At 36.0% G+C, this 22,786-nt stretch overlaps 1 protein-coding gene across 2 annotated transcripts in view; it reads left to right on the top strand.

Moving 5' to 3' along the window:
* Positions 1-22,786, top strand: part of Trpm7 (transient receptor potential cation channel subfamily M member 7) — an 89,488-nt gene that overhangs the window by 52,907 nt on the left and 13,795 nt on the right. For both annotated transcript variants that reach the window (XM_031371789.1, XM_031371788.1), the window contains exons 17-28: positions 846-1,074; positions 2,165-2,320; positions 2,399-2,542; positions 4,349-4,477; positions 5,988-6,266; positions 7,348-7,522; positions 9,090-9,216; positions 11,638-11,822; positions 13,993-14,125; positions 15,660-16,372; positions 18,541-18,608; positions 20,917-21,007. In XM_031371789.1, coding sequence (XP_031227649.1) covers positions 846-1,074; positions 2,165-2,320; positions 2,399-2,542; positions 4,349-4,477; positions 5,988-6,266; positions 7,348-7,522; positions 9,090-9,216; positions 11,638-11,822; positions 13,993-14,125; positions 15,660-16,372; positions 18,541-18,608; positions 20,917-21,007 — 2,429 coding nt within the window. The remainder of the gene's footprint in view (positions 1-845; positions 1,075-2,164; positions 2,321-2,398; positions 2,543-4,348; positions 4,478-5,987; positions 6,267-7,347; positions 7,523-9,089; positions 9,217-11,637; positions 11,823-13,992; positions 14,126-15,659; positions 16,373-18,540; positions 18,609-20,916; positions 21,008-22,786) is intronic.

The following is a 22,786-nucleotide window of genomic DNA, read 5'->3' as shown; positions in this document are numbered from 1 at the left end:
TTTTATTTATAAGACCAGGAGACCTGGTCTTTTTTTTTAAAAAAAACCTGGTCTTTGTTAAAACAAAACAAAACAAAACAAAACAAAACAAAATGCTCTGGATTTACCTAGTAACATTTATGCTTGATGTGATATATTTTAGTATTTTGTGATTTCCATATAGATACAAATACCTGCTAGAGTTACCATAATTCTAGTGCTTCACAGTTCATAAGTGTGTGTAAAAATACTAAAAACAATAAAATTGGACTGGAAAGATGGCTCAATGTATAAGAGCACTTACTGCTCTTGCAAAAGACCTGGTCAATTCTTAGCACCCACACAATGACTCAAAAATCCCTGTACCTCCAGTTCACAGGATCTGATGCTTTCTTCTGACCTTTGTGGGTTCTTCACATACATACATCCATCCAGGCACACACATAACCATAACAGTATAAAAGTAAATATTAAAGGAAACAACAAAATTATAGACTAATTTAATTTATAATATTTATGCATGTGGGTATTTTGCTTCCATGTATTATCATTGTACCTCTTGTGTGTGTGATACCCAAGGAGGCCAGAAGAGGGCATCATATCTCCTGGGACAGAGGTACTGGCAATTGTGAGGCACTATGTGGTTGCTGGGAATCATACCCAGGAGATCTGGAAGAACAGCTAGTGCTCTTAACTACTAAACCATCTCTCTTCCTCTGATTTTTAATTGTATTCTATTAATTTGGGGTGGGTAATAGAGTTTCTGTCTAATATACTTTTAAGATGCCTGATTCTCAGCAGAAAACAAAACAACTCTACAGTTTATCTGTGTATACTTTAGGGGTTTCGTTTTGTTTGGTTTTTAGTGATTTTGGCCAACTCGCAGTTGAATTATTGGAACAGTCCTTCAGACAAGATGAAACAATGGCTATGAAATTACTCACTTATGAACTGAAAAACTGGAGTAATTCAACCTGCCTCAAGTTAGCAGTTTCTTCAAGACTTAGACCTTTTGTAGCTCACACTTGTACACAGATGCTGTTATCTGATATGTGGATGGGACGGCTGAATATGAGAAAAAATTCCTGGTATAAGGTATATCTTAAAAATTAAAGTATTTAATGAGATACAAAGTATAAGCAAATTAGCATACACATATGTAGTAAAATGACTTGCAAGGATAATTGGTAGAAATTAGACAACGAGGGTGACTGACATTTCATCCCAAGTGGGATAATGTGTATAATGTATATTTTTCTCAAATGCTTTTTTTTTTGTCTTCCCAAAACAGGTTTTTTCTGTTTCGCCCTGACTGTCCTGGAACTCAATCTGTAGCTCAGGCTGGCCTCAAACTCAGAAATCCACCTGCCTCTGCCTCCCAAGTGCTGGGATTAAAGGCATGCGCCACCACCGCCCAGCTCAAACTCTTAACTATTGAATATTTTGTAATTTTTGTATGATTGTTGCTCTTCTGAGCTAACAGTATGAAGACAGTAAATAATGGGAATGTTGACATTTATTCTTCAAATAGCCTTGTAGAGTTACTGGTTTTTAAAAGGATTTCTAATTCTAAAATTCCAGACATATCATCTACTAACTTACTGTGTTACTTTTAGTTAGTACTGAATAAATGTATCTATGTGCCTAGTATATAGTCTATCAGTGTATGCAGGGTTTTATGTTAAAAATTTGCATAAAATGACAAGTCCTTTCAGTTTTGTCTTTATAACAGAATACTATTTTAAATATTTTTTTCTTTTATTATAGTTCAAAATTAGAGGGCAGAGATTTTGTGGTATGTAAAGTTTAGAAAGAAACTTTTGGTTTATAGCTATATGATGAGTCCTCATGCAATAGCATGTCTCAGGTAAAATAACACCACCTTCATAATGCTTGAGTTTTGTCTAAATTAAAAATTTTTTAACAAGTTTTTAAAATAACAAATTTTATTCAAAGGAAAAATCTGTACTGATTATTAAATTCTTGCTGTCACTATTATAATATAGTATGTAAAGAAAAAAATGAATCTTTAGTTTTTCTGACAGTTGTAGGATAAAATGAGTAGCATTCACAAGATACATAATACATAACATACTGTTTCATTCTCTATTTATTGATTTACTATATTTATTTATAAAGGTCACTGATTTTTAAAATGCAAACTTTTATGTTTCTAAAATTTTAGGTCATATTAAGCATTTTAGTTCCACCTGCCATATTAATGTTAGAGTATAAAACCAAGGCTGAAATGTCCCATATCCCACAATCTCAAGATGCTCATCAGATGACCATGGAAGATAGTGAAAACAATTTTCACAACATAACAGAAGAGATACCCATGGTAAGGATGAACAACTTCAGAGCACGTGTAAATTTGTTATGCACCAAATAGAGACTAAACGCATATTTTTAATTTTAGGAAGTATTTAAAGAAGTAAAGATTTTGGACAGCAGTGATGGAAAGAATGAAATGGAGATACATATTAAATCAAAAAAGCTTCCAATCACACGAAAATTTTATGCCTTTTATCATGCACCAATTGTAAAGTTCTGGTTTAACACAGTATGTTTTTAAATTGTTTTTTATGGTTTGGTTTGGTGGTGGTGTCTTATTTGTTATTTAGTTCTTGTAGAGAGCATAGTGTTTTTTTTTACAAAGTTGCACAGTGAACTTTTAGTCTGGAATCCTTATAAATCTTAATTTAGATTACTGAAATACATTGCTTAATAAAAGAGCATTCATTTTGGCTTACTTTCATCTGAGCTGCCAATGTCTAGAATAATCAAATTTTAGTTCTGATTAGAAACTAAAATGTATTAGTGTAGTATATGCCTTTCTAAAAGGTAACAAGTATAAGCCAGGTGTGATGGCACATTACTCAGAGGACTCAGGAGGCAGGGGCAGGGAAGACCTCTGGGAGTTCAAGGACAGCTTGGTCTATGAGTTTTAGGACAGCCAAAACTACATGCTAGAGTCTCTGAAAGTACAAACAAACCAAAAACCACAAACAAATAAAAGGTAACAAATTTAAATGGCCTATTAAAAATAAAATTGTGAGCTGGGCAGTGTAGAATAAAAGTGTGAGTGGTGGTATACACCTTTGATCCCAGGTTTGGAGGCAGTCAGGTGGATCTCTGTGAGTTCCTGTGCTATACAGAGATACCCTGTCTCAAAAAAAAAACCTAAATAAATAAAGTTGTGAATTTAGCCCAGTAGTAGAGCTACAGGATTAGCATGTGTGAGGAGGCCCTACATTGAGCCCCCAGTACTTGGATGGAGGTGGGGAAAATCTAAAGTAATGCTGACAGCCAACAACATAAATGTCGGAGGAGAGAACCACATCCACAGAGTTCTTCTGTGACCTCCACATGTACACAGTATGACACACACCCTTCACAAGTATCATAATAAAACAAAAATGATTTTGAAAGCTCAGTTCAAACCCATACACTTTGTAATTTGTGTTTTAAGGTTGTACAGATAGCACACTAAAGTCTTTAGAAATAAGTCTGCTGCTTTAAAATAGAAGGCAGAGGGTAATCTAGATGACTGTGAAATCCAGCCATTTCTTTAGTCATGTGCTCCATTGCTCTCCTGCATTAGCCTTTCTCCTTTTCTGTAGGATTGGTTGACAAAAGCATAAATCCATAGAAGAATGTATCCATATGTTGAAATATAGTTTTTATTCATTTTTGGTTCTCTAAAAACATCTAGTTGGCTGTTTTGTTCCTCTAGGGAGGAACATATCTCAAGAAACACTTGAAATTAGCCCCTACTTTAAAACATGGGCTTCATCTAACTTGGTTTTTGGTTATTTAAAAAAGAGTTTCATGTAGCCAGTCTGGTCCTGAACTTGCTATGTAAGCAATGCTGGTCTTGAACTCTTGACCCTCCTGCTTCTACCTCACAAGTGCTGGGAGTAGAAATTACGATGCTTGCATATGGTGGCATGTGCCACCATACCTGGCTTGAGAGAATGAATCTTTGTTCCCTTTCCCAGGAAAACAAAGTAATGTTGCTTGTTCCTTTTCATCAATATTAGACAGTTGCCAAAGTTGACAAGTGGTTATATGTTAGGATGGGTATTTGAGAGTTTGTTCCTTTAATCCTTGCCTTCTCGCTCACACTTATTACTTTGGGATTGATTTATTATTGTAGTCCTCAGTCCTAGATGCAGATAATGCAAACCTGTTAATCTGCTACCTAAACTGTGCCCCACTAATGCAAATAATGAACATTACCTTCATTTGCATTTTAACTAGCCTACCATAGCTCAAACTAAATTTTGTGTGTACATTAAATGTCCATATTATATTTTACTTTGTAATTGATTTTATTCATGTAACTTTTGTTTCTTTTTTTTATTAGTTGGCATACTTAGGATTTCTGATGCTTTATACATTTGTAGTTCTTGTAAAAATGGAACAGTTACCTTCAGTTCAAGAATGGATTGTTATCGCTTATATTTTTACCTATGCTATTGAAAAAGTCCGTGAGGTATGTCTATAGTTTTTATTTTTTACCTGTAAGTTATGTATGTATGCAGGATTCTTTTAATTTTGATGTGGGTGTCGGTATGTTAATGTTATTTCAATGGGGGATACATAGAAGTATGGAACATGTTTGGTTTTGCTATTCCGAAAACTATGTTTTATTTTTTGTTTTGTTTTTAATAGTTTTGGTTAAGCTGGGTATGGTAGTGCACACCTTTAATCTTAGCACTTGGGATGCAGAGACAGGTGAATATCTTAAGTTCAAGACCAGCCTAGTCTCCAGAGCAAGTTTCAGGACAGCTGAGGTTAAACTGTCTCAAGAAAACAAAACAAAGAATGGTTATTAATAAATTATCTTCATTTTGCACATTGTTACAAATGTAATAGTCTCTGAAAGCAAAGATTTACTCATTTCACATGATCTGACATTCTTCAGAAATACTAGATATGCGTGTAGGTAGTCAAGAAATTGAAAGATAGATGTTTTTCTACTTTAAAATCCTCAATTGTGGACTGGTGAGATGGGCTCAGCGTTTAAGAGCACTGACTACTCTTCCAAAGGTCCTGAGTTCAATTCCCAGCAACCACGTGGTGGCTCACAACCATCCATAATGAGATCTGACTCCCTCTTCTGATGTGTCTGAAGACAGCTACAGTGTACTTACATATAACAATAAATAAATCTTTAAAAAAAAAATCCTCAATTGTATAGCACCCTAATTTTGAGGGGGAAAATATTTTTTCTTTTCCATAAAGAAATGCTTATGGTAGTACACATCTCTGATTCCAGCATTGGAAGGCAATTTAGGATCATCTGCTATACAGTGGAGATTTGAGGCTTGCCTGAACTCTATGAAACCCTGTTTCAAATTTAAAAAAACAAACGATTTGTTTATTTAAGTTTATATGCATGAGTGTTTTAACTTACATGTATGTCTGTGTACCATGTTTGTACCTGTTTCCCACAGAAGCCAGAGAAGGGCATCAGATCTTCTAGATGAGTTATGATTTGCCATGTAGGTGCTGGCGATCAAACTGGGGTCCTCTTGAAGTGTATTCATAGCAGCTTTTGCATGTATTTATGAGAATGGTATTAATTGTATTTGCCTTTAGTGGAGAGGGAAGTTTCCTGAGAGAGAAAAGCAAAAGTAGGCTTTACAATTGGGAAACATTCTTATTCTGTAGCTGTAAATTTTTTTTTAAACGGTAAATTTTTTAAAAATTACCCAAGGATAGTAGATTTTTTAATAAGTTAGATATATCAGATATTTAAATCATTTAATTAATTTGTGCAAATAAGTCATCTTTGGAATGTGCTGCCAGTGTGTTCCGATATTGCTCTAAGTTGAAATAAAACCTTTAAAAATGTACTGTTTTCTTATCAAATGAAATCTCTCAGGTACTTTGAAAGATTAAAATATAACTAAAATTATCCTGTGACATTATAATCAGCTCCTATATATGATTTAATACAAAGGATTTGATTCAATGTTTTTTTCTTCTTAAACTTTTAGGTCTTTATGTCTGAAGCTGGGAAAATCAGCCAGAAGATCAAAGTATGGTTTAGTGACTACTTCAATGTCAGTGACACAATTGCCATAATTTCTTTCTTCGTTGGATTTGGACTAAGATTTGGAGCAAAGTGGAACTTTATTAATGCATATGATAATCATGTTTTTGTGGCTGGAAGATTAATTTACTGTCTTAATATAATATTTTGGTATGTGCGTTTGCTAGATTTTCTAGCCGTAAATCAACAGGCAGGACCTTATGTAATGATGATTGGAAAAATGGTAAGTTGAAATGTCTACTAATATGCATGAATTGCTTCTTAAAAATCATAGAATTTACATTTTTGTATAGCTTTACCTGACCCCACAAATTTCTGTTAGTTCATATTTATTTGTCTCATACTCTGAATCTATGCTTTCTTAAGGATATCAGTATGTGTGCTTGTATGGAGTATGTTTGTGGTGTATTCATGTGTGCAAGTGTGCATATGCACACATGCAGTGGACAGAAGTGACATTGGATATCTGTCAACCTTTGTCTTATTCCCGTAGACAGGGGCTCTCACTGACACTAGCCTTGTTTCCTTGCTTTCTTTCCCTCCTTTTACTCTCTCTTTTGAGCCCCGTCTTTTCTCCTTCTCTTTCTCTCTTGCTCCCACCCCTTTTTTTAGTTTTGAGGTAATTATAGTTTCACATGGAGCAGTAAGAAGTAATAAGAATCCTGGTAGCCTTTCCAAGGGTTACATTTCCATTCTTATCCTTTAAGCTTTATTTCCTATGTTCTTGGACTCTTCGCTGTAGTATACTCACAGAGGCCTTTGCATGTCTCTAGTCCAGCTTCTGTGAAGTGAGCAAAGTATAAATACGTGACACCAAGTAGAGGGAAGTCTGCATTTCCTTTGCTAATTGACGAGCTATAAGAATTGGCATTTAGCTGGGGCAGCAGTAGCGCATGCCTTTAATCCCAGCACTTGGGAGGCACAGGCAGGCGGATTTCTGAGTTTGAGGACAGCTAGGGCTATACAGAGAAACCCTGTCTCGAAAAACCAAAAAAAGAATTGACATTTATTGGAATTAAATTTCCAAATTTTCCCTTGTAACTATAGTTTTGGATTTGTCTTATATTTGCAAGGCATAGGCTGTATTTTGAACTATTGATATAGTTTATTAGAGAGACAATCTGCTTCGTAAGGCTTATGCAATGATAGCATTTTTCTGAATGCTATTATTAGCAATAAATGGAAACTCAAATATTCTACTTACCTATTACAACATTAGAAACACTCTTTAGGATGAATTTTGTTGTGGGAATTAAAATCTCTTGTTTTTTTAAACACGTTTCTTTTTTCTTTTTTAAAAACAGGTGGCCAATATGTTCTACATTGTAGTGATAATGGCTCTTGTATTACTTAGTTTTGGTGTTCCCAGAAAAGCAATACTTTATCCACATGAAGAACCATCTTGGTCTCTTGCTAAAGATATAGTTTTTCATCCATACTGGATGATTTTTGGTGAAGTTTATGCATATGAAATTGATGGTAAGGACTTATGTTTATAAGATCATCTTTTGGTTATTTTATAAAATCAGGATTGCATTCTAAAAATACTCTATATTTTTCCAGTCAAACTTAAACCTAAATATTCCTACAGTGCATTAACAGCAAAAAAAAAAAAAAAACCCCAAACAAACAAAAAAACAAGGATCAACAAGAGGTGTCTTGAACATTGTTCAACCATATGTATTAGAAGTCTTTTCTAATTATTAACTCATATAACAAAAAGTTCAGTGTGGTTACAAGGACACTTCAAGGAATGATGGTAGTGGTAGTAATTATTATGATGACAATGTCGCTAATATGCACACTTTAAAATAATGACTAAATATTAACTGTAAGGGTATATAAGAATTGTCTCATTATAGCTTCTATCCCTTCCCTACTCAAATGAATCTAATATTATTCCTTGTAATTGTGATGGATATTAAAACTCTTCTTTGCCTGTGTTAGGTATGTTCTAACTTCAAAAAGGTTTCAGGCATGAATAATGAATACCTAGGGATTTAAAAAAATACATGTTTATTTTTAGTTATGTGTCTATTCATGTCTGTGTGGGTTTGTGCACCTAAGTGCAGGTGCCTGTGGAAGCCAGAAAGAAGCATGAGATCCACCTAAAGCTGGAGTTGCATGGGTGGTTCTAAGCTACCTAACATGTGCTTGATAAATTCAGTGTCTCACTTTTAACCATTTAGCCACCTCTGCAAACCCCAAATCTAGTAATTTTCTATTTAAATTGCATTTTAGTCCTCCTTGTGGATATCAAAAAGTCTGTGACTTTATAAGTTTACTATGAATCTGTCATGTACTTTTAGATTCAGATATTTTTTTTCTCTTACATAAATGTTACATTTTCCTAGTATCCAGGATTTTGTCTACCTTTACCACAGTGTAACCCTGCCCACCAATGATATAACTTACAATACTGGTGCTTGCGTGCAGTGCAGCGGTGAGGTAGAACAGAAAGCCCCACAGCCCTCAGTGTCTGTCGGAGGCCTCCTAAGGCAGTGCTCCAAAGGCTAGCCACCTCTCAAAGATCTTTTCTCCTAAATTCTTTTTTTTTTTTTAAAGATTTATTTAAGCTTTTACTCCTGCTTCTCTCTCTTGCCTCTTACCCCCTTATTCCCCCTCTCTCCCCATTCCCTTCCCCCTCTCCATGTGGTCATGGCCATCCCCTACTTCTCTACTCTTCTCCTTCTCTCTGCCTTTCTCTGCTCTGCTACCCTCTTAATTCCTCTCCCCACGCCCTAAATAAACTCTATTCTATACTAAAAAAAAAAAAGATTTATTTATTTATTTCATGTATATGAGTATATGGTCGCTGTCTTCAGACACCCAGAAGAGGGCATCAGATCCCATGACAGATGGTTGTGAGCCACCATGTGGTTGCTGGGAATAGAGCAGCCAGTGCTCTTAGCCGCTGAGCCATCTATCTTTCCAGCCTTTCTTTTAAGTTCTTAAGCAGATTTCCATGTGCTCAAAACTTTCAGTTAGGATAAGAACCTTGTATGTTGAACTATTATATTTAAAATTCTTTTCTCTCTTCCCAAAGTGTGCGCAAATGACTCTACGCTCCCAACAATCTGTGGTCCTGGAACTTGGTTGACTCCATTTCTTCAAGCAGTCTACCTCTTTGTACAGTATATCATTATGGTTAATCTTCTTATTGCATTTTTCAAGTAAGAATTTACTTAATATATTTGATACATTTCTCATTTTGAATAAGATATTCACTTTCTCCCTTTAAATTCTCGATTTTAATGGAGTATTATCTTTGAAAAAATTACAAATAAGACGTGATTTTTTTTTTAAATCAAAGGAATTTTAAATTTTGGGTTTTATTATTTTCAACATAAAAAGTATATATTAACTAAGTATATGCTCCATATGTAGCAGATGTATAGTTTGGTCTTCATGTGGGTTCTGAACATCTGGAGTGGGGACTATCCCAAAATCTGTTGCCTGTCTGTGGGATATGTTCTTCTAGCTGGGCTGCCTTGTCTGGCCTCAGTGGGAGAGGATCCTCACAGAGACTTGATGTACCAAGGTGGAGGGGATACCCAGGGAAGCTCCTACTCACTCAGAGAAGGGGAGGGGTGTGGGAAGAATTACCTAAGAGGGTGACTGGGACAGGGACAGTGAGCATGATGTAAAGTAAATAAATAAAATAATAATAATAATTTAAAAAAGAAAAAATATGTACTTATTCATGTGCATGTCGATGTGTGTGTTAAATGAAGGTAGGAGGTAAATGTTGGGTGTCTTTGTTGACCTTTCTCCATCTTTATTTTAAATTTTTTTTTTTTTTTAATTTTATGTGTTTGGTGTTTTTTGCCTACTTGCATGTTTGTTCTACATTGGTGCAATATCCACGGTGGCCAGAAAAGAGTGTCAGATCCCACGAAACTAGAGTTACAGACTGTTTTGAGCCTCCATGTGGGTGTTGCAAATCAAACCCTGTTAAAGAACACCCAGAGCTGTTAACTGCTAAGCCATCTATCTAGCCCTCCAACTTATTTTAAGTTTATTTCACTGAACCTGGAGGTTATCAGGTTTATCTGTATTATAAAACAAATACAGAGAGAGAATTCAAAACAAAACAAGAAAAACCCAAAATAACAAGCCAACAATTGTTACCAGATGTGCAGGGACAAAATGGAGAAGATGTAAGGGTGGTTCTAAGAACGGGGTGCAATCTGTTAGGCTTATCACCTAAGGACCACAGGCAACACAACATATGTACTACATATAACATCTTTTCTAAATTAGGTTTTTGCTGTTCTTGCCAGAAGAACAATTAATGTTAACTCCATGAGACGGCGGACACTTTACTTTGTCACTGTTAGGTCCAGAACATCCCCACCCCCATTGGCAGTGCCACTGACAAGGTTGTAAATGACATTCTGGTCTCAGTACAGAGGCTTAGCTAGACTCTGGGGCTTAAGTATACTTAGGTGGCACGGTGGGTACCAGGGCACAGCATTCCTACATGAACCCTAACAGAAGAAGGAGCTGGGGAGCTGCTAGGGTTGGGTGTGTACTGGGTGCCATGGCAGAGCACTCAGCCAGGAAAACAGTGAGCCTGTGTGGTCTGTCTATCTCACCGTGCCTCAACATATAGTTTGTTTATAAAAGTGATCTCTTGGGAAACAAACAAAAAGGCTGGTGAAATGAGTTGGTAAAGATGCTTATCGACAAGTCAGATGACTTGAGTTTGATTCCCCAGGATCTACATGGTGAAGAGAGTTCTGCATATCACCTGTACAGACGTTTCTTTACATTTTTAATCTTTATTAGCAAATTTTCCTAGGTTGCTAGGGAATTACAGAGAAACAAAGAACTCATGTAATTTTACTTTGTTTTTATGTGACATTCATGTATCGTTTTTGTGAATATAGAAATTGTAGTTATCTGACAGTTTTAGGGGTTTTTTTGTTTTTTGTTATTTGTTTTTGTTTTTGTTTTTGTTTTTTTGAGACTGTTTCTCTGTGTATCCCTGGCTCCTGGATCTAGCCCTGTCAATCAGACTGGCCTCAAAGTCACTGACATCTGCCTGCCTCTGCCTATTGAGCACTGAGATTAAAAGCATGTGCTATCACTACCCAGCTTCATTTATCAGTTTTGAATGACTATGTCATTCTCCACAATCTAGACCATATTTCAAGCCAATATATTAAACTGCTCAATTAGATTATACTTTTTTATAACAAAACATTTTTACAAAATGTTTAATTTCATCTCCAAATATTCAGAATGGCTGAGAATATGTACTTCCAGAGCTGTCTAGCTTTAAGTCAAAGCAAGGCTCTGTCCCTAACTTCTTGCTGACACCAGGTTTTATTCTTTATTCATTTCATAAGTTAGGGTATCTTTTTAGTAGCTCAGACTAAACTTAAAATTTGGAGTGGTGGCAATGGTTTTATGTGTGTGTGTGTCCAGTCCCTCCCCGCCAGTTGCATATATTTGTAATTATTTTTTTTTTAATGAAAGTATCCTTGAGTATATAGTGCAGAATTAAATAAAGTAAAATCTTTAGTATTTAGTATTTAAGGTGCAGGATATAATTGTTTGCTTTGTTTTTTTCTTTTTCATTATTCTAGTAATGTATATTTACAAGTGAAGGCAATTTCCAATATTGTATGGAAGTATCAGCGGTATCATTTTATTATGGCTTATCATGAAAAACCAGTCCTGCCTCCTCCTCTTATCATTCTCAGCCATATAGTTTCACTGTTTTGCTGTGTGTGTAAAAGAAGAAAGAAAGATAAGACTTCTGATGGGCCAAGTAAGTGAAATATGGAAAATCTTTTTCTTGACTCTCAATATTATACTGAAGGCTAAGTATTGAATTTTTCTTTTAATTACTGTGAAAAGTGAAAATTTACCAAAATATAAAACAGTTTTTAGGTACAAGTTGAGTATCTTCAAGTAAGACCTATGATAACTTAATGTTGAAAACCAGTCGTTTTTAGAGTTAGATCAAGTACATTAAGGATAGCTATGAAATCAAACTGCCCAGAAGAAGACTAGAATTAAAAAATAGTAGATTATTACAAATGCTTTAAACATCAAATGTTTCATAAAGTACAAATAACTATATATGGAAGGAAAATATATCAGTCTGCTTAAAGAGTTTGATAGATGTGTCAAGGACATTTTGGTTGATTAGCACACCTACTTTTTTGGGGGGGTGGTTCAAGACAGGGTTTCTCTGTGTAGCCTTGCCTGTCCTGGAAGTCACTCTGTAGACCAGGCTGGCCTCGAACTCAGAAATCCACCTGCCTCTGCCTCCCAAGTATTGGGATTAAAGGCATGCGTCACCACCACCCAGCCACACCTACTTCCTTTATCTGCTACTTTCACTTTATTTGATCAATCAGGGTTCTTGATTATTTTAAGAATAATAATCCTCTTACAAGGTATGTGTAAATGTTTCGTTAGCTATACAGAGACATAAAGTTATGTCTGGATCAGGATCTGCTATCCTGCTAACTAAATCAGATACTGTGACTAACCCATCCTAGCTATCTGTGGTTTTATAATCTAATATCTGATAGTAATATATGGTCCCTTCCCACATGCACAAAGTGGGATGTTTCAACCACAGGGGAACTGTGAAAGAGATTCCAGGAGAGAAGCTGTACGCGCAAAGGCAGGCTGACTGATTAAAATGTCAGTGACTGCAGAGTGTGGAATGCTGTGGGTTATTTATCTTGGGCTATTCTTAGCCTGCTAAATGGCTGTTCCTTGCATCCACCCTCTACTTCCCACCCCATGTCAGACTTAAAATCCTGACTACAGATAAAACATTTTTAAATGTGTTGACTTTAACACCCTAATTTTCTACCAGTCAAAAGACATGAGTCATCACATCATATCTGAGCCTTATAGCTAAGATGTCTGTTATGTGTGTTTGAAAAATGCCTTAATTTATGACTTTCTCTGTTCTGATACTATATAATCTTCTTGAAATTGCTTTTATCTTTGAACATGGAATATGGGGTAATCTAAATCTGTTTCTGGGCCATAATTCATATCTGGCCTCAGAATAAATTTGTTTTTGTTCATTTAAACAAAAGCAAAGCAATAGGATATGTGCAAAAGTCAGTTTAGATTTAACTTCTTTTGGAGAATGGTACTTAAGGGCTATTGTTGTGGTCGGGGAAAATGGTATCTAAGGGTTTTGTTGTTTTTGTTGTTGTTTAAATGGTAATGTAGCCGGGCAGTGGTGGCACATGCCTTTAATCCCAGCGCTTGGGAGGCAGAGGCAGGCAGATTTCTGAGTTTGAGGACAGCCTGGTCTACAGAGTGAGTTCCAGGACAGCCAGGGCTATACAAAGGAACCCTGTCTCTAAACCCCCCCCACACACACACAAAAAAAAGTGTTAAATGGTAATGTAAGCTATATCATTTTATCTGTTCTAGAAGGCATTCTTAACATTCTGTTAAAAAAGATTTAGTGCATCTTAATACTACTTGGGGGTAAATCACCATGTAGTTGTACTTAGATTTTTCATGATTTTCTTTCTATGATATGTGACGAGAGCTGAGAGAAATAGGAAAGGGGTATAGTAAGAAAGGGGAATTAAAAGAATATATAAAACTTGGTGGGTATGGTGGTGCTAGCCTGTCATCCCAGCATTGGGAGGCTGAAGCAAGGGATGTCCATGAGTTCCAGGTTAGTTTGGTCTACATAGCAAGCTCCAGGACAGCCAGGCTTTGTAGAAAGACCCTGTTTATTGGATGGATGGATGGATGGATGGATGGATGGATGGATGGATGGATGGATGGAAGGAAGGATGGATGGAAGGATGGATTGATGATGGCTAAGCTGTGTAGAGGGGCCCTGTTCAAATAGATAAATAAAAAGACAACACTGGAGTCTGAAAACCTGGTAGAGGTAATAGTAGCCTTTTATGTTTTGTGTTCTAATTTCTTTCTGGGCTTCTCCTTAGAACTTTTCTTAACAGAAGAAGATCAAAAGAAACTCCATGACTTTGAAGAGCAGTGTGTTGAGATGTATTTTGATGAGAAAGATGACAAATTCAATTCTGGGAGTGAAGAGAGAATCCGGGTCACTTTTGAAAGGTTTGTATGCACTTTAATTATTACTGACTGTATGTCAGAGTGAATTCTGTTAGTTGATACATGTTCACTGTTCAGTTTATTTTAACAAGTAAAACATTTCATATCTACACATTGAGAAAACAGGTCAGCTCTTTACATTTACTACATTTAAACCCAGTAGATAGATCTTTTATTAAAAGCTTTTATTTTAGTTTACTTTTCATAAATATATTTTTAAACTTTATTTTTTTTTAAATAAATCTTTTTTTTTAATGTCTATTTATTTATTTCATGTATGTGGGTACACTGTTGCTGCCTTCAGACACACCAGAAGAGGGAGTCAGATCTCTTTTTATGGATGGTTGTGAGCCACCATGTGTTTGCTGGGATTTGAACTCAGGACCTTGGGAAGAGCAGTCAGTGCTCTTACCCCCTGAGCCATCTCTCCAGCCCATAAACTTTATTTTTATTTTTTATTTTATGTGTATGGGTACTTTACCTACGAGTGTGTGTGTGTGTGTGTGTGTGTGTGTGTGTGTGTGTGTGTGTGTGTGTGTGTGTGTGTTTGTGTGCATCTCATGGAGGTAGAAGAAGGCATTGGAACCCCCTGGAACTGGTGTTATGACAGTTGTGAGCCACCATGAATATGGTGTCTGAAAGACTAGCAAGCGCTCTTAACGACTCAGCCACTATCTACTAAGCCACTTTATTCTTAGTGGTGCTGGGGGTCAAGTCCAGGCCTCACACTTGATTAGGGAAGTGTACCTCTGAGTCTGGTACTTAGCATTAGCACTCTTATCTTTTGACTGTAGTGGTAAAGGAGAGAAGAGTTGGTGTTAATTATTTGAGAAGAGAAAAATAAAGCTTTTATTTCCTTACGTTGTTTTTGTTCATAGTATAAGCATGTGGTGTTTGTATATGACACTAAGGACTAAAGGACTGGCGGTCCTTTGTATATGTAGGTGTATATAGATTTTGTGAATAGACTCAAATAGCTTATGAAACAAATTTGTTTTTAAACTTTGTTGTTTTAAGCCAGGAAGTGGTGGTGCGCACTTTTAATCCCGTCGTTCAGAGACAGAGTTAGGCAAATCTCTTGAGTTCCATAAATGAGGCCTTCCTAGTCTAGAGAGCAAGTTCCAGGACAGCCAGAGAAATTCTGTCTCCAAAACAAAAACCTTCGTGTTTTAATTATGATAGCATTAGCACTGCATCCTTCTGAAATACAATGTGTGATTTGTACAAATTCATAACCACACTTTACTTTTACAATGTGTTTGTTAAAAAGTAAGATTTCTCTTACTCTACTATCATCCATTTAGACTACATAAATTAATCTATTTTATCTTTAAAAAATTATTGCACCTGTGTATGGATGATGGGGGGGAGGCACTCGAATGCCTTGGCACAAGTGTAGACGTTAGAGCACAGCCTTGCAGAGATGTTCTTGTGTGGATTCTTGAGCTCTTAAACTCTGCTCTCCACTGAGCCAATCTCCTTGTCCCCTCTACATTAATTTTAATATCTGTAAAATGCCCTTCTTATCCCCCTACAGAGTGGAGCAGATGAGCATTCAGATTAAAGAAGTTGGAGATCGTGTCAACTACATAAAAAGATCATTACAGTCTTTAGATTCTCAAATTGGTCATCTGCAAGATCTCTCAGCCCTAACAGTAGATACATTAAAAACACTTACAGCCCAGAAAGCTTCAGAAGCTAGCAAAGTACACAATGAGATCACACGAGAATTGAGTATTTCCAAACACTTGGCTCAGAATCTTATTGATGATGTTCCTGTAAGACCTTTGTGGAAGAAGCCTAGTGTTGTAAACACACTGAGTTCTTCTCTTCCTCAAGGTGATCGGGAAAGTAATAATCCTTTTCTTTGTAATATTTTTATGAAAGATGAAAAAGACCCCCAGTATAACCTGTTTGGACAAGATTTGCCTGTGATACCCCAGAGAAAAGAATTCAACATTCCAGAGGCTGGTTCCTCCTGTGGTGCCTTATTCCCAAGTGCTGTTTCTCCCCCAGAATTACGACAGAGAAGACATGGGGTAGAAATATTAAAAGTATTTACTAAAAATCAAAAATTAGGCAGTTCACCTAATAGTTCACCACATATGTCCTCCCCAACAACCAAATTTTCTGTGAGTACCCCATCCCAGCCAAGTTGCAAAAGCCACTTGGAATCCACAACCAAAGATCCAGAACCCATTTTCTGTAAAGCTGCAGAAGGGGATAACATAGAATTTGGAGCATTTGTGGGTAAGTTTGGCAAACTCTTACTGCATATTAGTGTTGCTTTTCATGTCAGAAATACTACCTTTGAAAAGTAATCAGCTAGCTAATAAAACTGTATATGACAGGATCAGAAATATTAAAAAAATCAATTGAATTGGGCTGAAGAAGTATATTGTTAGGTATCTGCTTGGTGCCATTAATTATAGTAAGCTTATTTGGACTCTGTCTTTTGAATTTAAACATGTCTTTAATTGAGTTTGTCAATTATTGGAGGGATCTGACTGAAAGTAGGGGCTATAAAGGAGGTTAGAAGCTGACACCGGTATGAATAGTGTGTAGTTTCATATACAAACCAGGACAGTGTTGAAAGTGAAAGGTGCACTGCAAGTCATTATGTTAGGACTTACATGGACAGCATGATCATATGAATAACTTAATAAAAACATAAGAAATGGTTTGCCTAATAGCAAATTTTATTACCCTACCAGTTAAACATACGTCTTTATTTATGGTCTACTCAATTATGGATCTAAAGATGAAAGTATGGTTCTTTTTAAATCTCTTTATGCATATGAGTTTTTGCTTGCATATTTGTCTGTGCACTATGAGTGTTTCTGTTTCCCATGGATGTATTGGGTCCCCTGAAAGTCGAGAGATGGATGGGTAGTTGTAAGCCACCATGTGGGTGCTGGGAACTGAACCTGGATGCTTTTCGAGACAAACAAGTGTTGTTAACCACTGAGACATCTCTCTAGCTCCCTTTCCTACTTTTATCAGCTATCTTGCACACTACAGAACCAGCACAAAGGAGGTACCTTTTATATTCTTTCCACCTTTTATACAATGTTCCCTGAGCATTGGCTAATGGGAACATCTCATTTAAAGGTTAGTACTCCCAGTCACTTATTCTCAGTATCTTAACCAATTCTGTGTCTCTGCACTGACTGCTGCCTGCTGCATAATGAAGCTTCTCATACCATGGTTGAGAGCAGCCCAGGTCTGTCAGTACAAACATACATCTAGAAGGTAGTTTGATATATCATCAGTTACCAAAGTAATAGTATAGTAAGATCTACCTTATGGATGATCACCTTCCCAGACATGGATTTATAGCATCAGACATTGATCCTTTGTGTAGCAGGCCTCAGATCCATTAGAAAGCAATTTACTCCACAGCAGTCATGCCACCATTAGAGTAGAGAAGACTGGCACAAAAGGAAATCTTGTCACTGTGATTGCTTAAGTAATGGCAAAATATGCTCTTTTGACAGTACTCCTGAATTAACATTTGTGAAAATTACTTGGCCGGGGGTGATGAAGAACTAGACTGTAATGAAATAAATCGTGAGTGTGAGGAGAGTGTATAAAGGGTGGTTGGACAAGTCCCTGAGAAGTTTTGTTATGAGAGGAAGAAGCATAGGGTGTTATGAGAGGAAGAAGCATAGGGTGTTTTGTTTTTGGTTTGCCTTAATGTTTGATTTTTGGAGACAAGGTCTTGCTACATAGCTCAAGTTGTTCTTGAACTTAGAATTCTCCTGCCTCAGCTTCTCCAGTCATGGCATTATTGTAAGCATAGCCTAATCATAAACTGCCTGGGGCCTTTTGCCTTTTCATTTCTGGCTTGTCCTGTCTTTAACTTGTTTTTTTTTGTTTGTTTGTTTTTGAGTTTTCCCACCCTACAGATTTACCAAGTGTGGACATTGTAATGGTTAGCTGGAAAATATGTTAATAAGGCCGTGTAGAATATCCATATTAAGGCCAATCTGGCATGCTGTCTAGGTACCAAACACACTTATGTTTATCATTAGCTTATCTGGAGAATTGAATAACATTTCCAGGTTTTTCTTAAGCTTGCTTGGTCCTGCCTCCATCTTACAAGTGCTGGGATTGCAGGTGTACACCAGCTCAGTCTATTTATACTTCATTATCAAGAGTAAAAATGTTCCCCTTTAATTCCAAGGTTTACTTGTGTGGGGTTCTTAACAGGAGATCTTTGTTGTTTGCTATTGGATATCTTCTGGTAGCTATTTTCATTATGACTATAAAAAAACAAATAAAAGGGAAGTTTGCAGAGCCTCAATTTTACTTGAAAGATCAACATAAATCATTTGTTTGTAAGATTGTACTTCAGTTAATAGGAAAGAAAATGTTTTCATTGCAAACCTTCTTTTTTTTTCTTGTTCCCCTGTTAGGACACAGAGATAGTATGGATTTACAGAGATTTAAAGAAACATCAAACAAAATAAGAGAACTGTTATCTGTAAGTAGACACTTTATAACAGCACAATTAAATGTAATTTCACTTATGTTCATTTCTTCTAAATAAAATTAACTTTTTCTTTTTTCAATAAAAAATAGGTTAGCTGAGCTTGTCATCAGTAGAATTACCCCAGATATTTGAAGTTATGTTTCAAATGGGAGAAACGTGCAAAAGTTTAAAGTAGCTTGCATTTTTGTTAACTGGAATAAAATGCTTAACATTTTCCTTTTTAAAAAATGCTTTTCTCAGCCAGGCAGTGGTGGGGCACGCCTTTAATCCCAGCACTTAGGAGGCAGAGACAGGCGGATTTCTGAGTTTGAAGCCAACCTGGTCTATAGAGTGAGTTCCAGAACAGCCAGGGCTATACAGAGAAACCCTATCTTGAAAAAAACTTTCTCTGTTTCCTCTTTTTATGGAGTAATTACTGATCTTAACTTTTCTTCCAGGACTCAAAGTTCATTAGAACATGATCCTAGCTCTCAAAGAACAAGTATTTCTTGCCTGAAAATTAGTTTTTATTTCTTGTTGCTGTCATAAATTGCCTGTAGGTACTCATCACCTTAAGAACAGTGATGCAGCTAGCTATGTCATGAGTGCCTTGAAATGCTTTAACTAGTCTGTCCCTTGAATTTACATTTTAGAAATGATCAAATGACAAAAAAACAGTGGTGAAACAAGATTTTTTTTCTAAATATATAGCCAAGGATATAATAACTGAGAAACTTGAATCATCCTTCCTCATATGATCCAGTTAACTGTTTCATTGCTATCAGGCATATTGTATATAATACATAATGTATATAATGTATAATATATATAATACAGTATATAATGTAATATATAATATAATATATAATGTGTATAATGTATATAATAATACCCTGCATATAAAAGGCAGGCTCAGATGCAGTTTAATATTGATGGTAACGTTTGTATCTATAATGACCTGTATTCTCATTAAAGCATTGTACTGAAATGATGAACATAATATCTAGTGAGCAGATGCTATAAATTGGAAATTTAATTGGTGAATATCTACAAATTGGGAAGCAATGGTTTTGTGTTTCTTCCCTATTTACCTTAAAGTTTGAAAATAGTTGTATGATTTGTCTCACTTCAAAGAGAAACAGCAGGATGATATATAAAACATGGCCATGGTGCATTCAGAGGTACCTGAATATCTCATTAGTGTGTGTGGGAGTCAGAAGCTCAGTTTGCATTTACTTAACCTTTTAGATGGAAGAAATCAATGTAAGGTTAGTGGACCAATCAGAGACTATTCTTTAATCAAAGTTCCTCCTCACCTCTTTTAAATCTTTTGGTAATTTTGAGAATCTCATGAATCCTACTCTTGGACTAGTTTCTAAGTCTTTTTTTTTTTTTCTTGTAAGATTTATTTATTATATGTAAGTACACTGAAGCTGTCTTCAGACACACTGGAAGAGGGCATCAGATCTCATTACGGGTGGTTGTAAGCCATCATGTGGTTGCTGGGATTTGAACTCATGACCTTTGGAAGAGCAGTCTGTGCTCTTAACTGCTGAGCCATTTCTCCAACCCCATTTCTAAGTCTTTATCTGCCTTGCCTCTCAAGAACTGGGATTGCAGGCATGTGCTATCCCATTCACCAAAGTAATTATTAGGCCAAAAAGGCAGCAGGCCTCTTAAATGTATGAATAATACAAAACAATAAGGAACCTTTCAAAGGGATTGAAATACTATATCAGATCAGATTTTTTTTTTAAAGCTTTCTTTCTTTCTTTCTTTCTTTACTTCTTTCTTTCTTTTTTTCTTTCTTTAATGTATATGAGTACACCATTGCTCTCTCCAGAAGAGGGCATCAGATTCCATTACACATGGTTGTGAGCCACCCTGTTGTTGCTGGGAATTGAACTCAGGACCTCTGGAAGAGCACTCAGTGCTCTTAAACTATTGAGCCATCTCTCCAGTACCAATGTAAGGAGAAATTAAAGCTTTAAAGATTTACAGATTTAAAGAGAAGTTAAGGTTTAACAAACAGTTCCTACTGAATAGTATGCAGTAAGCCACAGTGGCACTACTTCTCCTTTATCAAGTAATAATAGTTTTGATTTCAAATTTTCCCCACTTTTCTATATTTTCCCAAACATCTTGAGAATTTGTATTAATGTAAAAAGGATTTATTCAGATGAGTAGGTAATTTCAAGTAGTTTGTGATTTTTACACTGAAGTAGCCAGATCTGTTATATACCTTTTAATGATCAAGTAGAATAAAAGTATATTGAATTCAGTTCCTTTAAAAATTTATGTGCACGTGCAATCTATACAGAATGATACTTCTGAAAACACTTTGAAACATGTGGGTGCTGCTGGATATAGTGAATGTCATAAGACTTCTACTTCTCTTCACTCAGAACAAGGTGAGTGTTTGACCTTACTATGAATTCTGTTAGAAAACATACAAACCTTTAAGTATATATTTGCTAAGCACCTTAGTAATAAATAGAATGTAATTTACTACATTTCATGGTAACAACATGTTCAAGCCTAATATCATGTCATTTTAATAGTTGCAGAAAAGGCATTAGATAAAATTGAGCTATGTTCATGAATAAATGTTACTTAGTAATGTATGGTGTTCTTTAATTACAATAAAAGCTATCTGTAAAGACTTAATGAAAGTTGCATTTTATCATGATATAGTGAGAACTAAGATGAAAAATAAGACAGAAGTTTTATCTGTTTGTATTTTATATTCTAGTCCTGGAAATAAGGCCAGTAAAGATAGAAGTAGTTATCAAGGAAAATGTGAGACTGTCAGATAGTATTTTAGATAATGTGTGTTTTATTTCTAAAAGTAACACCATTATTATTGCTCAATCCTCTTGTTTCAGTTTGTTACATCTCTTAGTTTGCTGTTTGTTTGTGAGACAGGGTCTTCCAATATAGCTCTGGCTGTCCCAGGACTCATCATAGATCTAGAACAGGGTAACCTCACAAGTATGTACGCCTTCACCCTTTCCTGCCAGTGCAGTAATGTCACAGTTTAGTTAAATCAGCATCCTAATTTCTCTATTTGACTAAATATTCTTTCGTTTTAAGTTATTGAAAACATTTTGCCCAGTATTTTGTAACTACTACTACTTTTTTTTTTTGGTTTTTCGAGACAGGGTTTCTCTGTATAGCCCTGGCTGTCCTGGAACTCACTCTGTATTCCAGGCTGGCCTCAAACTCAGAAATCCGCCTGCCTCTACCTCCCAAGTGCTGGGATTAAAGGCGTGCGCCATCACCACCCGGCCTTGTTTTTTTTTTTTTTAAATAGGGTTTTAATGTGGACCTTGACTTCAATGTAGTCACCCTGCCTTAACACTTTTGAGTACTGAAATTGAGGGTGTGCACCACCATAGCTGACTTTACCTTGTATACTTGGCATTGAACTTTTCCTAAGACCTTTAATTTCTTGATATTGTCAGAAATATTTTATATTTTAAAGTTCACTTGGAATTAAGAAACAAAAAGCCTGTAATAACAGGCTATTATCCTTTTTTGGTTTTTGATGTTTCGAGATAGGGTTTTTCAGTATAGCCCTGGCTGTCCTGGAACTCACTCTGTAGACCAGGCTGGCCTCGAACTCAGAAATCCTCCTACTTCTGCCTTCCAAGTGCTGGGATTAAAGGTATGTGCCACCACTGCCCAGCTAATTTAAAATTTTTAATGATAAGATGGCAGATGGATCTATGTAAGCTGGAGATAAGTATTTTCTACATTATCTGGTCCCAGGCTAACTAGAGCGACAAAGTAGGACCTTATGTAGGATAATAATGATGGGTGATGGTGATGGTGATGATTCCAAGAAGGAGGAGAGGAGGAAACTAAGAAGGGGAAGAAGGGAAAGGAGGAGGAAGAAATCATCATCATCATCCTGTATCCTTTCATGGAACATCTCCAAGCTTAAAGTTATCAAAATAAAACCTAAACAAATTCTTGTACACTGTCAGAAACTATAGTTAGGGCTACTCCAGTGACAGGTGGAAAGGTCATCTTCAAGATAGAGACAACCTGGGCAGCATATTATGTTTTTAAATTATGTTTTGTTTCTTACTTGTTTTTTACAATAAATTGGATAATTAGAATTATTACCTGTATAGCTTGAAGGATTTATATGCCTCTTAAAACTCTTGAGTTTAGCTTTACTGGAG

The sequence above is a fragment of the Mastomys coucha genome, unplaced genomic scaffold, assembly GCF_008632895.1.
Source record: "Mastomys coucha isolate ucsf_1 unplaced genomic scaffold, UCSF_Mcou_1 pScaffold15, whole genome shotgun sequence".
Taxonomy (NCBI): Eukaryota; Metazoa; Chordata; class Mammalia; order Rodentia; family Muridae; genus Mastomys; species Mastomys coucha.
Note: the sequence above shows the minus strand (reverse complement) of the source record. Positions and strands in the feature narration are given on the sequence as shown.